This window comes from Orcinus orca, chromosome 19, assembly GCF_937001465.1.
Source record: "Orcinus orca chromosome 19, mOrcOrc1.1, whole genome shotgun sequence".
Lineage (NCBI taxonomy): Eukaryota > Metazoa > Chordata > Mammalia > Artiodactyla > Delphinidae > Orcinus > Orcinus orca.
Genome location: NC_064577.1, coordinates 49,347,603 through 49,362,449, shown reverse-complemented (window position 1 = coordinate 49,362,449; position 14,847 = coordinate 49,347,603). Strand labels below are relative to the sequence as shown.

Below are 14,847 nucleotides of genomic sequence, written 5' to 3'. Positions count from 1 at the left end.
GGTGGTTGTTTGTTAATTCCTTTGGAAAACACTAGCAGATTCTACCCACAAATGGGAAGATAGGAGTTCAGATATCACCATGTTACTAAAGAATCTTATAAATGCCGTTGCGTTCTGATACTAAAGTTGATAATGAAGTTAAATAGTGAAGTTTAGCAAAAAATTCAGAAAACAACAAGCCAATACAAGGATTCTAAAGGCATACAGAGGTGGAAAGAATGCATTTCAGGGACCTTTCCCTGGGACTCTGAGATTTGGGGCTAATGAAAAAAGCAAAGGCTAAAGAACACGTGGTCTGTCTAAAAGTACCAAGCTACCTTCTCTTGTGAATTCCAAATTAAGTAAATAGGAGCTGTCACATTACAATGGGGGGGTTGGTGAGGTCAGATCTTTTAAGCACATTGAGTCATCTCTTTCCTTACGATAGTCATAGTAAAAACCGTAACCAATAGAAAACCAAGAGAAAAGGTAATTTTGCCTAGATGTGAACCAGGGTGAAAGGCAGGAGTGATATTCTTAAAGTCTAGTGGAACTGGTGGCAGACTACCCTATGGGGTATTTGGCCACTAACCTTTACGCTTTCCTTGAACATGGCCTCAGTTGCCTTAACTCTAAAATATCAGCCACCAAATCCAATTATGAGAAGTTATACAAGTAACTGCCACACTGAGAGGTCAGATTAACACTCCTACCTCATAACACGATGATAACAAGTTAGTCAGAATAGTTGAAAAGACTCACAAAAGATGGAATCATAATCAGAAGAGACTTCTAAAGTGAGGTAATGAGGTGGAGGGCATGGCAGGAAAGGGCCACTCTTATTTGCAGAAGCAACAAGAAGACAAAGAAAGTTCTATGGACAATGGACAGACGAGAAAACTATCAAGGTTCTTGCGAGCTCTAGTGAACTCAGGAGGATTAGGAGAAAAACTGTTAGAGTAAGATGATGGAAGAAAAAAAAATTTTTTATAACTGTATATTGGTTTTTAATTAATTAATTAATTAATTTTATTTTTGGCTGCATTGGGTCTTAGTTGCTGCGCGTGGGCTTTCTCTAGTTGCGGCGAGTGGGAGCTACTCTTTGTTGTGGTGTGCAGGCTTCTCACTGCGGTGGCTTCTCTTGCTGCGGAGCACGGGCTCTAGGTGTACGGGCTTCAGTAGTTGAAGCACGCGGGCTCAGTAGCTGTGGCTCGCGGTCTCTAGAGTGCAGGCTCAGTAGTGGTGCACGGGCTTAGTCGCTCCACGGCATGTGGGATCTTCCTGGACCAGGGCTCAAACCCGTGTCCCCTGCATTGGCAGGTGGATTCTTAACCACTGCACCACCAGGGATGTCCAGGAAGAAAATTTTTTAAAGAAGGACCAAGGAAAGGCATTATCTCCTGCAATGTCAAGACAGCATAAATAAGAAAGTTCAATAATAAGTGGTTCACATATAGAAAAAACTCTGTGAGGCTGTTGGTAGTTCCTCTGCCATGTGGGGCAATCCTATCTTTCACCGCTTTGTAGAGGGAGGTGTACCCACCAAACTCAAGGGCACCTTTCTCTCCAAAAGGAAAATGACCAGGAATCTGCAGTACTGGGATAGTTCTGGTTTTTTTGTTTTTTTTTTTTAATGTAACCTCAAGATTTTACACTCTTCATAATAAAATGAAACATGAAGTTTAGAACTGGATCACTTGATTCTCTTATGTCCTTCCAGTTCAAGGAAAGGATAACCTAGTCTGCCTACTATAGCCTCTGCTTCTTGTCATAATGCTGCTCTCTGTGGGCAGAGGATCTTTGCCCTTCTTGTACTGGGTCACATAGTGGGGTTGGTGCTTGCCACACTTCTCACAGGAAGTTCGCTGGGTTTTAGCAACATTCGCCACATTCGGGGTAGCATGATCAGCTCGGAAAGCTGTGGTCTACTGTCATCGCCACTGTATCCACAGTACTTGCAAGAGCCCCCGAAATGGGGCAGTCATTCAAAACGTGGATGCTGAATGATGGAGATCTTTAGAAGCAACGAGAGGATCTGCAGAAGTCCTTAACGTGTTTTGTATTTTTTTTCATAGCAGTAGCAAAATTAAAGAAGCAGGAGAAGCAGGAGGCAGTAGTAGCAGCAGCAGTAGCAGCAGCAGTAGCTGTGGTCATCACGGCCTGAAGGGACAAGCTGGCAGTGCAGGTGAAATCTGGTCGTCTAGATGTGGCTCCCCAGAAATCTGTGGCTCAGGGCCTTATCATCAGTAGAGATTTACGCCCCTTCAACCGGGCTCCCAGGAAACTCTGAACTACAAAGAAGGTTTGAGCGAGGGTGGAAAACCAAGATCTTGAGTAACGGAAGGATTTATAGTCAAGTTTAGCAAGTGAGAAATGAAATGATGAGGTTAAGTACCTTATTAGTAATGCCCGGGTCAGGACCAGGTCAGGATGGGTTAAGACAGAAGAGCCATGCCACAAGCTCCAGAAGCAGTCTGGATGGTGCAAGTCATTTTTGAACATGGCCTCAGTTTCCTGAACTCTAAAACAGCAGCCACCAAATCCGATTGTTAAAAGGTCTCCAAGAGCAAATCCAAGTGTAATCAAGGAAGGCAAAGGAACGGGGAGAGTTGAGAAACCTGTCTGTGGAAGGCAGATAAAAAAGAGGACTGCATTATTTTATCTCGTGATCAATGGGGAACTCTACGCCGGGAGCAGAATTTCTATTTCTAGAGCAGGTAGGGCTCTATCACACAGCTTGTCCAATGGTTCCCACTTTTCAGTCCACGCGGGTGGTGGTGATTATTTTTAATGTATTCCTCCTTCAATAAGTCATAAATAAGCTTACCTATTCAAATGACCACAATAAATGATGAGAAATAGCACACTGACCCATAAGCAGCAAAGACCCAGAAGGCAACACTTAAAACATAAACTGCCAAGAGCAACTTGATCGGGTTTCATAAATCAGAGCGACCACGGCCCTAAAAAGTGGGAATGAGAGCTCCAGTAATTGCAGCCTTCTGTCTGGAAGCATACAGTAAAAATAGCCACAGTAAGCACTCCTCCTGACCAATCAATAGACTCCTATTAGCCTCCCGGCCAATTACAGGATGATTGGCTAAGCAAACAAAGAATTATTGGCTGTTTAGCTGGGACTTTATTCAGGCCTCCCTCTTCCCCTGTTTCTCATTCTGTTCCTCTCCTCCCCACCCCTTTTCCTGTGAGGAAAAAAACTTCTGCAAACACCTGATATTCATCTAAGTCTCTGCAGTTGTACAGTGTTGTTAAATTGTTACCACCTTTTCCACAAGCAGTTTTGGCAATTAACCTCATGGCCAGGGACTTCAAAGAAAACAACTGTTGAGTTTAACCTCTCTGAGCTACCATAGATTCTTTTATGATTTTTCCTGAAACACTTTCATCCAGAGAGGAAAAAATGCAGACTGATAAAATGAATGTTTATTTTAATATTTGGTTAATTAAGGAGATGAACGCCTCAGACATGCGCCATAAAGTGGTGTGCTCGCTTCTCAAAGTCTCCACAAAGTGAGGTTTTATTTTAATTTACATTCCCAACACATGTGTGCTTCTCTGCTTGTCCACAAATCCTACATTTGCTGGAATCCAAGGATTTGATACATTTGACCCTCTCTTGCCCCTGTTCACAAATCTCTCATATGTTTCTCCAAACTGTTTATAAGTTCAGAATGAAAAAGGCATGTAAAATTAATGCTAAGAACCAAAGTTGCCATTAAAAATCTATTTTCATTTTATATTTTTACCCTCATAGATACACTTTTTACATTAAAAGCAAGGCTAATCCCCAACTCTCAGGAGAATAAACTACTAGCAATAAAGATCAAAATATATGACTGAACAAGCAATACAATTCTTCTTGAGTAATCTTGTGGCCTAAGTGTTTCAATGCAATTTATGCTATGTAACCAGCTTTTTACAGCTGTATATAATAATAATCACGGGCCTGATCTTACCAGCTGAAGGCAGGTTTGTGGAGGTGTGTTAACTCCTTCAGGCCACAAAGTTCATATTAGAATTTTAACAAAAGTGATTGAATATTTAGTAGATCCTGAGAACTACAGATTTCTCCTCTGTCTCTGTCAAGGTCAGGCCTTGTAAAATTGCCACTAACACTTTTGCCACTCTGTGAAATGAAGAACTCTACAAACGGTTTAGAGTATTTGTGTAGCTCTTCTAGAAGTACAATGAGGTTGAAATAATAAATCTGCAGCAAAGGCAACAGAGCTTTTGTTTGATATTTATAGTCACCAATACCTTCTTGTTATAATTAACTCCCCTCAAGCCATACATAACTGTTCTCTGGAAGATGACACTCTACGGTACAGTAATACAAGATGTGATAATTTTGTTAAGGGCCTGGCTTTAACCAAACAGCACTTTTCTGCCAAAACTATCCCCAGCTCCATCCCCACAAATCTAGGGGAGAAAGGAGAGAGCCCAGTAACACCGTAGTTTTTGGAGATAGGCCTGGGGGTAAAGCTCTACTTTTGCTACTTATTGGCTATACTGAAAGTGGCCAGATACTAATAACTATCCCTATCTTGTAGGGATGTCGTGAGGATACAACGGGGTTGAGTATATAATGCAAAAGTCACAAACTTTTATTTGGCCTGTACTGGTTTAAAAATCAGGAAATATCCATAAAAATGTGAATTTCCTGTCTCTCTTGACTAAATGGAAGGTCTGGCAACAGCAACATGGAACGGAGTAGCGACAGAACCTTAAATGCAGGTAATTTGCTATATACAGTTCCCCGGCTTAAACCTGGCCATCGGAGCATCTGAGTTTTTGAACCCTCCATGGATAGCTTAAAACAGAGTTTGGAACTGTGTTTGGCGCACAGTGTTTGGTACATAGTAAATACTCAATAAAAGAACTACTACACCAAATAAAATCCGTTGACTCCAAAATGGAGAGAGGTTTCACAGGTATCAGCTAAACATTTTACGTGGCACAGAATACATCAAGTGCTGGAAATAATTTTTTAAAACGTCCATGTATTTTGTTTTTATATATATATTTGGAAAGTTTTTTGAAAACAGCATATATATATGTATGTGCTGTCTTCAGACCTTCCAAATATCTCTACGATCTAAAGTTCCTATAGCACTTACTTTTTTTTTTTTTTTTTGCGGTACGCGGGCCTCTCACTGTTGTGGCCTCTCCCGCTGCGGAGCACAGGCTCCGGACGCGCAGGCTGAGCGGCCATGGCTCACGGGCCCAGCCGCTCCGCGGCATGTGGGATCCTCCCAGACCGGGGCACGAACCCGTGTCCCCTGCATCGGCAGGCGGACTCTCAACCACTGCGCCACCAGGGAAGCCCAGCACTTACTTTTTATCAAGCTTCTTCTGGAATTTAGCACATACGATTTTGTATTGGTATTTGCATCCCTAACCAACTTGTAAGCTCAAGTGTGTATTCCCAAAGCATTGTTGAGAACATAAAAATACCTCTAATTCAGGCAACTCAGGAAACCACTAGTCTCAAACAAGGAAACAGGTGAGTGCTACTTCAGAAGAATACTTGCTGAGAGGTAGAACTCTGTTAGATCTACGTTGATAAAAAGAAGCACCTGTAATTAGGAATGCTGTACACAGCTAACTGCATCAGCAGAAGTGTTTGAAAAGTTTTCGTTTCTTCGGTAAACTAATACTTAAGATACCAATTTGTATAACAAAATTTACTTCCAGATAGTTCAATTCCGCATCAGCATACATTTTGAATTAGCGGGATCCAAATTAGGGACTTGATGGTGTTATCACCCTTTCACTGGGATCATGAGCATTACAAGGAAAAAAATTGAAGAACATAGTGGAAGAGCGAAGCCTAGAATTCAAATCTGCCTCTCTAGCGGCAGGATTCTCTCATTTTTACTTTAATTACAGTCCCATACGCAAAGCCAGGCAAACAACCTACCATTTTGATTAGGTTGTCTCAGACAGCTGGGGAGGGAGTGGGTGGAAATAGGCGTATGAGGTCAGTCATTATAAACAATCTGTGTTCAAAAGCAATTTTCAGACCGACCCAAACTGGTTCACAAGTACATAAGTGATCTTGTGCTACAAACAGTAACGCACCAGCTGTCTGTCTGGGGTAGACTGTGCAGAGAGGGATGAGTCCTCTGTAGAAGAGCTGAGGGGCTGCAGGGAAAAAGACAAAAATATGTCTCTACCAAGAAGAAGACAAAAGGCAACCTCAAATTTCAGGAGCATCTTAGCAGCAGCCAGGGAAGGTTTGGCAGTTTCTGCAAACAAGTGGCCTGGGTTGAAATTTGTGAAGGAAGAAAAAAAATGAAATCTGTCATGAACATGAAGTTCAGATCAAACCTAAAACTTCCTCTGTCCACTCTTGTTAAGAGGACTTTCCTATTCAGCAGAACTCTCCAGAGAGCCAAGTGATTTCTGGTCATTCTCACGGCGATAGTTCGCCTTTTCTTCCTTTTTAATTTTTATATTCTTTGTCAACTTGAGTCAAAGGGGGAGGGATATTTTTGCTGAACATTTAAGAACGATTTTAAGAAGGAACATTAAATGACACGAGGCTCTGGTGCTATGCTGTACAGTTCAATGAACTCCCGCGCAGATCAGCAAGATGGTTGGAAATGCCTCTCTCCGTCTGTTTTTCATCTCCAAAGTCTGTGTACTCAGTAGAGTGTGAAGAGAGCCTCTCTTTTCTTCAGAACATTCTCCCAACGGTCCTGCCCCCACCCCCACTCCCTCTCCGAAGCCCCTGCAGCAGAGAACAGGAACTAGAGCAAATGCTTTTGTGAATTAAGAGATCTTGTGAGCGTAAATTTGGTCAGGCTGCTCCTTTCTGCAGGCCAGACCCCGCTGCTGCCCCAGGATGTGAACTGTCAGTTTGCATAGCTGGTGATGAGTTGCAGAACCATCAGCAAAGGTGAAGACGGCAGAAACAAGAAAGATTCAAGACTGGTGGAAATCATTTCACAAGGAAAATTTCAGCCATCAGTGGGAGGAAGCTTTGAAAAATGCTGCCATTTCCGAGTCAGAATGAAGGAAAAATTAAATTACTGCCGGTGAGGCGAGCCAAAGTTGCATCTCCCTCCAGGGAGAGTTTTGATAATGGTAAACATTTGACAGCTGGCCTGGAGTTGTTATCTTGTTCTAACAGTTGTTATGGTCTAAATGAATATTTCTGATAAGGAAAGAGAAAGAAAAATTTAAACACTTTTATATTTTTTCTGTTTTAAACCTTAGGGGGTAAGCCAAACAAGTTTAGAGCCACCGAGAACGTACTCCAAATGCTGGAATGATCCTGGTCTGGAAATCTCACCAGTATCATTATTTCCATTAATCTAGATGATGTAATTCTTTGATGTAAATCAACTTACTAAGAAATTATCTTTAACCTTTAGCTTCCTCCGCCACTCAAAAACCATTCCAATTGTTGACTTGAAGTCAAGAAAATAAAGCGTTAATAAAAGCAAATATAAAAGTCCAAGAACGGAAGCTCAAGACCATGCAGAGAAATGCTGTATTGTTACAGAATCGATTTTTTAGCTACTGAGGATCAATCATCAGAAAATTTTAATCTCTCACAGATTTTATTATTTTATGAAAACTATTGGGCCAAATATCTCAGAAAGGTAACAGAAATAAAGCAGCCAAAAGAAAGAATTTTAAACTTAAAAAGGACTGTTTACTGGGTGTCTGAGGGTTTTGCATCACCAGGAGATGCAGAGTGCCTGGAGGGATATTTCATTATAAAACACTTGCTCAATTCCTATATATAGCATAAGAAAACAAGTCTGAGTTATTGTCTGAAATGTTCCAGGTCTTCACAGGCACTGGATCTATCACGGTATCTAGACATGAGTGCAGAAGGCTCGGAGGAGATGGGAAGCAGTCCGGCTACCTTATATGGATCTGCTGATAGTTGTGTCCTCAGAGAAAGCATTGAAGTCCTGAGAATACTATAACCCTCTCCATCTATGTTAAAAAAGAATATCTACACTCCTAAATTTATTCTGCCTCTGACATGCTACCAGATGGGAGTTTATCCCGGGTCAAGAAAAGAGGGACCATGGCAAAAAGCAAAGAGAAGGAAGGAATCAGAACACTGTCCTCCTCTGGAATGAACAGAAACGTAGAAGTTATTTTCAGCAAATTTTATAAAATTTGTACTTTACTTGCCTAAAGTATAACTGGCGTGAAGTCTGGGAAATATAGTATAATATTTAGCATTCAGAAACAAATTCTTTGAGCATCTGCTTGGGGCTACAAATTGAGCATTTGGTCTCCCATCTTCACACACCAAGGGAATCAGCCCACCTAATCTGTAGGTATCCTATATTTCTGTCGCTTGTATACTCAGAATGCATTTTTGCAAACATCAGGCCCTAACCAAAGGAAACCTTTACCCAAAGTCTTCCCCTATTTTTCTTTAAAAAACAAAACCAGAAAAATCTACCTTGATTCTTGTATTTGTGGGAAGTAAGAGTTTCATTATTTTTTTCCCCAGGGACCCTGCCCTGCCTTAGTAGGAAAGTATATAAATCGATATTAAAGTATGGTATTTTGAGAATGTTTCAAAGTAAGGTCAAACTGGTGTTAAAAACCTTACTAGTGAAGGCTAAAATAACAGTCTGGCTGAACAGTCTTAAGTGCAGCTGACTCCAATTACTAAGTACATCCTAGCGATTTTTTTTTTTTTTACTAACAAGAACAATGCAAGCAAGTCTTTGAGTTCAAAAATAATGTCAAAGAGAAGTTACTCATAAGAGAAATTAGATGAATTATCCCAACACTGCAGCCATATAGGCAGCTGACAGTTAGCTTCAGCACTGGAAAAGTTGAGTCCTTTCTTTAACAAATATTCAGAAAAAAGAGAGGAAGGAGATTCTAAGAGGGAATAAACGCGAGGAAAAAATGCTTCTCTTGACTAAAACATCCAAGAGACTTTTGGATAAGAAAACATATACATAATCTAACCACTACAAAATCATGAAAACAGGGCTTTCAAATTAAATTTCTAAAACATTTTATTATGAAGGATTTTGAACATCCACCAAAATAGACAGAAAAATATAATAAAACCCAAGCATCCTTCACACAACCCAACAACCATCAAGCCATGGCCAATCCTGCCCCATCCACATCCACCTCTCTCCTCCTGTATTATTTTGAGGCAAATTCCAGATGTCATCAAATCAGACACAGTACATGAAAAAGCAGAGACCCTTCAAGTACACTATTCCACAGTGACGGCCTCTTTTGGCCTTCACGTCCACCCAAAAATCATTTTTTTCTGATGATAAACTTCTCCCCTTCCCCATAGGTCGTTGTTACTAGTACTAACTACCCAGGGCACTACCTGAATCTAGTTTGTTTTTTGTTTTTGCCATGTGGCATGCGGGATCTTAGTCCCCCGACCAGGGATTGAACCCCTGCCCCCTTCAATGGAAGCACGGAGTCCTAACCACTGGACCGCCAGGGATTTCCCTACATGAATCTAGATAAACCTAGCATGTCTCAGATACACAGGACTTTTGTTTGACATGAGGGCTGATGACCTCCATATACCCTTCCATTCTTAAAAGTCTATGACTCCTCTATGCAAACAGACATTTTGGACCAGTGTTCCTCCATTACCAAAACTGGGGTCACATCGTCTGGCACCAAGGAAGACACTCTACAGTGGTCAAGGAAGTACAGTGGTGAAGACATCAGCTTCAGTCATACAGACCTGGTTGTAAATTTGGCTCTGCCAATTACTAACTTTGTATCCTTGGGCAGGTTCCCTGTCTCCTCATCTCTAAAACTGGAATAATAATTCCCTCATAGAATTGTTGAGAAGATTAAATGAAATAATACGTGTAGAGTGCTTAGCCAAGAATAATAAATAATAAATGGTAGCTTACTTTTAAGAATTAAGCAAGAGAATCTTACATGTGATAAATACCAATAAAGAGAGGAGGTATGTATAAGGTGGAAAGGAGGAAGTGAAGGAAGAAATGGGGGTAAAAATATTCCATTTTTGTAAATCATAACCCTCAACAAACTTCTTTTAAGAACTTAAGTATTTCAGTATAATTGTTTAATGGGAACTTTCAATAAGCTCATAATCTAGAACAAAGGTGCTTCAACCTGTTTATAACTGTCGATCCTTAAAAAAATCGAATGTCACATACACAAATGTAAGGAGCCTTGGTTGAAGAATGTAATATTAGGGCTTCCCTGGTGGCGCAGTGGTTGAGAGTCCGCCTGCTGATGCAGGGGACATGGGTTCGTGCCCCGGTCCAGGAAGATCCCACATGCTACGGAGCGGCTGGGCCCGTGAGCCATGGCCACTGAGCCTGCGCGTCCGGAGCCTGTGCTCCGCAACGGGAGAGGCCACAACAGTGAGAGGCCCGCGTACCGCAAAAAAAAAAAAAAATAAAATAAAGAATGTAATATTAATATATTACATTATATTACATATAATTATATAATTAATTATATTAGTATTAATATATCGGGGTAAGGACTCAGGATAGAGGATGAATGCTTGCTGCCTTATCTAAATGAACCAGCCCAGTGCATCTGTACAGGTGAGCCACAGCAAAGCCAAGAAGTGACAGTACTGATAATGGAAAGTAGCAGTGGTGGCAATGGTCTCTCACTTGGCTTCAGCCTGCACCATTTCAGTATTATACTTTTGAAAAAAATCACTCAGATGAACAAAGGGCATGGGGAGGCATGCTTTTCGTTCACTTAACATTTACCAGGACACTTGCAGATTGGGACAAAATGTATCTTAAATCATGCACTACCAAATTACTACATTACAATCTGTAATGTGCCCAATGTTATACAGTCATTTAATAAAGAACGGACATCCACATTTTATGTAAGAACAGTCTACCTACTTATTAATTAAAAAATCACAAACTAGAAGCTTTTTGCTGACTTTATAATGAGAGTATTCTTTTCTTTCTCTCTCTCTCTCTCTCTCTCTATTTTGCATTCCAAAGTTGTACAAAAGTTATCCTAAGATGGCCAAATGCCAGAGCACTATTTCTTGGGGTCAAGGGGCAGGGGTGGAGAGGAAAGATTAGCAACCTTTTTTTCCGAATTTTATTTTATTTATTTTTATACAGCAGGTTCTTATGATTTATCTATTTTTTAAATTTTTATTTATTTATTTTTGGCTGCGTGGGGTCTTTGTTGCTGTGCGCAGGCTTTCTCTAGTTGTGGCGAGTGGGGGCTACTCTTCGTTGTGGTGCTCGGGCTTCTCATTGCAGTGGCTTCTCCTGTTGTGGAGCACAGGCTCTACGCGTGCGGGCTTCAGTAGTTGTGGCACGTGGGCTCAGTAGTTGTGTCTCGCGGGCTCTAGAGCGCAGGCTCAGTACTTGTGGTGCACGGGCTTAATTGCTCTGAGGCATGCGGGATCTTCCCGGACCAGGGCTCGAACCCATGTCCCCTGCATTGGCAGGTGGATTCTTAACCACTGTGCCACCAGGGAAGTCCTAGTTACCTATTTTATACATATTAGTGTATATATGTCAATCCCTATCTCCCAATTCATCCCACCACCACCACTACCACCCCCCACTGCCCCACTTTCCCTCCTTGGTGTCCATACATTTGTTCTCTACATCTGTGTCTCTATTTCTGCCTTGCAAACCAGTTCATCTGTACCATTTTTCTAGATGCCACATATATGCGTTATGTGGCTTTACAAATCAAGCCTCTCTTGGTGTGATTACCAGGTAAATGGCTGACTGTGATAACCACTTAACAAGGTTACTTTTCTTTAGCCTTTACCACACCTATTCAATCCTGCTGCTAGGACAGTCTTCCTAAACAGATCACTCATCACCTCAAACACTTTTCATTCCTTGTCCTCTATTCCAACTCTTCTACCAGCACTTTCCTTTCACTGTCTGGTCATAACCTCCCTAGACAGCTGAAGCTCCCAAACTTCCCCGCACATATCCCCTCCTATATATTCAAAGCAGACTCCAGGTTGTCCTCAAATTATTATGTGTCTGACTTGGTGCCTTTGCTTCTTGCCAATAGGAGTCCATTTCTTGAATCTTTACCTATCAAAATTCTACCTATTTCTCAACATTTAGCTCAAATGGCTTTTTTTTTTTTTTTTTTTTCACACAACTGTCTCTCATCGCCCCAGTTAGAACTCATTTTCCCTTATTTGTACTCTGAGAGGACTTGATTGGTCTTCTACTATGGTCACTAGAGTTTGATTTTTATCCCCTGAATTCCAAGTTTCTAAGGGTCAGGGAGCATACCCTTTTCATTTTTTGTACCCCTTAGAGCATGGAGCACAGTGACTTTTAATCACACTGAACTGTGCTGCATATTTGATATCTAGGAAACCATCAGTAATAACATTTACATCTTTTCTGATAAGCAGTCCACACAAGGAATTCTTTGAGGGAAATTTCTTAACTGGCTCACCAACTCCTGGACTTTATGGTTTCTGCTACAAAGCCCCCACTGAGCCCATCTGATATACGCACAGTACACAGAAAGAGCAGCCAATTCTCTCCTGACAGAGTGAGTAAGAAACTGAAGAAGGAAGACACATGTGTAGGAGGAAATACCAAAACCACAAATATGGAAACAGTGTTTGTGAACCTCTTTCAGCCAGATCACAGACATCTTTAATTTCATCACACTTCCTTAAAAGGAGCAAGTCGGGAAATGGGGAAGGGAAAAAAATATCTTTATGCTTTTTTTTTCTTTTAAAGTCTTCCAAATTTTTAGATTAGGTCATCTGTAACTCTAAGGAGAATAATGTATAATCTTTGAGAATGCACCTTACGTTTCTTGGCCTTTTGGCTAAGATCAAGTGAAGAATGCACCTAGACTTCAGAATTTCAACCACTAGCAATTAATACAAGGTACATGCTAGGGCAAAATAAACATAAATAAAAAATTAACAGGAACTCCTGTTGGTTATCCATTTTAAATGCAGCACGAAATGCACATACTATTACTTTTAAAATATAACCACGGGACTTCCCTGGTGGCTCCGTGGTTAAGAATCCACCTGCCAATGCAGGGGACATGGGTTTGAGTCTGGGAAGATCCCACATGCTGCGGAGCAATTAAGCCCGTGTGCCACAACTACTGAGCCTGTGTGCCACAACTACCGAGCCTGTGTGCCACAACTACTGAGCTTGCACACCACAACTACTGAAGCCCTCATGCCTAGAGCCTGTGCTCCACAACACGAGAAGCCACCGCAACGAGAAGCCCGTGCACTGCAACGAAGAGTAGCCCCCACTCGCCGCAACGAGAGAGAGCCCACGCACAGCAACGAAGACCCAACGCAGCCAAAAATAAATAAATAAATAAAATAAAACTACCCTCGGGGGAAATCTAAGAGTCAGTACTACAAACACACATATGCCAAAGCACACGTGCAGGCCCCAGTCCTTCCAACACCACGGACCCCTTTCTGTCCCCACCTCCCAGTTATATTTCTAAAATGGCACTTGGGATTGACATATACACAGTGCTATATTTAAAATAGACAACTATGGGACTTCCCTGGCAGTCCAGTGGTTAAGACTTCACCTTCCAATGCAGGGGGTGCAGGTTTGATCCCTGGTTGGGGAGCTAAGATCCCACATGCCTCGTGGCCAAAAACCCAAAACAAAACAGAAGCAATATTGTAACAAATAAAGACTTAAAAAATGGTCCACATCAAAAAAGAAATAGTAATACAAATAAAAAAAATAACATAGATAACCATCAGGACTTACTGTATAGCACAGGGCACTCTGCTCAATATTAACAATAGTAACAATCTATTACTAGGGAAAAGAATTTGAAAAAGAATAGATACAAGTATATGTATAACTGAATCACTCTGCTGTACACCTGAAACTAACACAACATTGCTAATCAGCTATACTCCAATATAAAATAAAAAGTCAAAAAGAAAACAATAACTCTTGAAAATCCAAAAATAAAACTCATCTCTGTCTCCTTATAATTGAGTTGCTTTTTTCCTAGATCTAATAGATGTAATGAACACACAAGCAAAGGCAAAAAATGAGTTTAAATATAACTTGTCAAAGATAAGAGCTAATTTAGGGTGGCATTTGAAATAAAGTGTTTCTCTCCTTTTTATGAATGTGTTGCTGATGAAAATTTTACAACTTAATATTTTTATACTCATCATAATTAAAATATTATGAATACGAAAAGTATTCCAAAACACTACATCTTCTTTTCTTTTTTTTTAAAATTTTTACTGCATTGGGTCTGTTGCTGTGCGTGGGCTTTCTCTAGTTGTGGTGAGCAGGGGCTACTCTTTGTTGCGGTGCACAGGCTTCTCATGGTGGTGGCTTCTCCCGTTGCAGAGCACGGGCTCTAGGTGTGCGGGCTTCAGTAGTTGTGGCACGTGGGCTCAGTAGTTTTGGCACACGGGCTTAGTTGCTCCGTGGCATGTGGGATCTTCCTAGATCAGGGCTCGAACCTGTGTCCCCTGCATTGGCAGGTGGATTCTTAACCACTGTGCCACCAGGGAAGTCCCCCAAAACACTACATCTTCTGAAAGCAATATCCCCAAAGAAGAAAAATTTTGTTAGTTTTCTGCTGAATTCCTAAATATAGCTGTCATTTGGACCAAGAGCCAAAAATCAAATGTTATGGTAAGAATTCCTAGCATTTCAACAAAGTAAGACTCTTACTCCAACAACAATTCTTAAACACCTAAAACAATCAAATACACTACATTCTCCATTTTATTTCTCAATGTCTCAACATTGCCCCTGGATGGATAATTTATTTTATCACTATAATAATCAAGTCAACAGAAAAATGCAAAATTGCTTACTAGAAAATGTTTATAATTGTTGAAGTATATCCCCT

General features: G+C 40.9%; 1 protein-coding gene across 8 annotated transcripts in view; it reads right to left on the bottom strand.

The window, feature by feature from the left end:
• The window catches only part of BCAS3 (BCAS3 microtubule associated cell migration factor), a 575,920-nt gene that overhangs the window by 202,923 nt on the left and 358,150 nt on the right, over positions 1 to 14,847 (bottom strand). Inside the window, exon 24 of one of the 8 annotated variants that reach the window (XM_033431622.2) lies at positions 6,725 to 7,156. The exons of the other annotated variants lie outside the window; for them this stretch is intronic. Within the exon in view, the coding sequence (XP_033287513.2) occupies positions 7,143 to 7,156 (14 nt within the window). The 3' untranslated portion in view covers positions 6,725 to 7,142. Of the gene's footprint in view, positions 1 to 6,724; positions 7,157 to 14,847 lie in introns of those variants that run through there. 8 annotated transcript variants of the gene reach the window in all.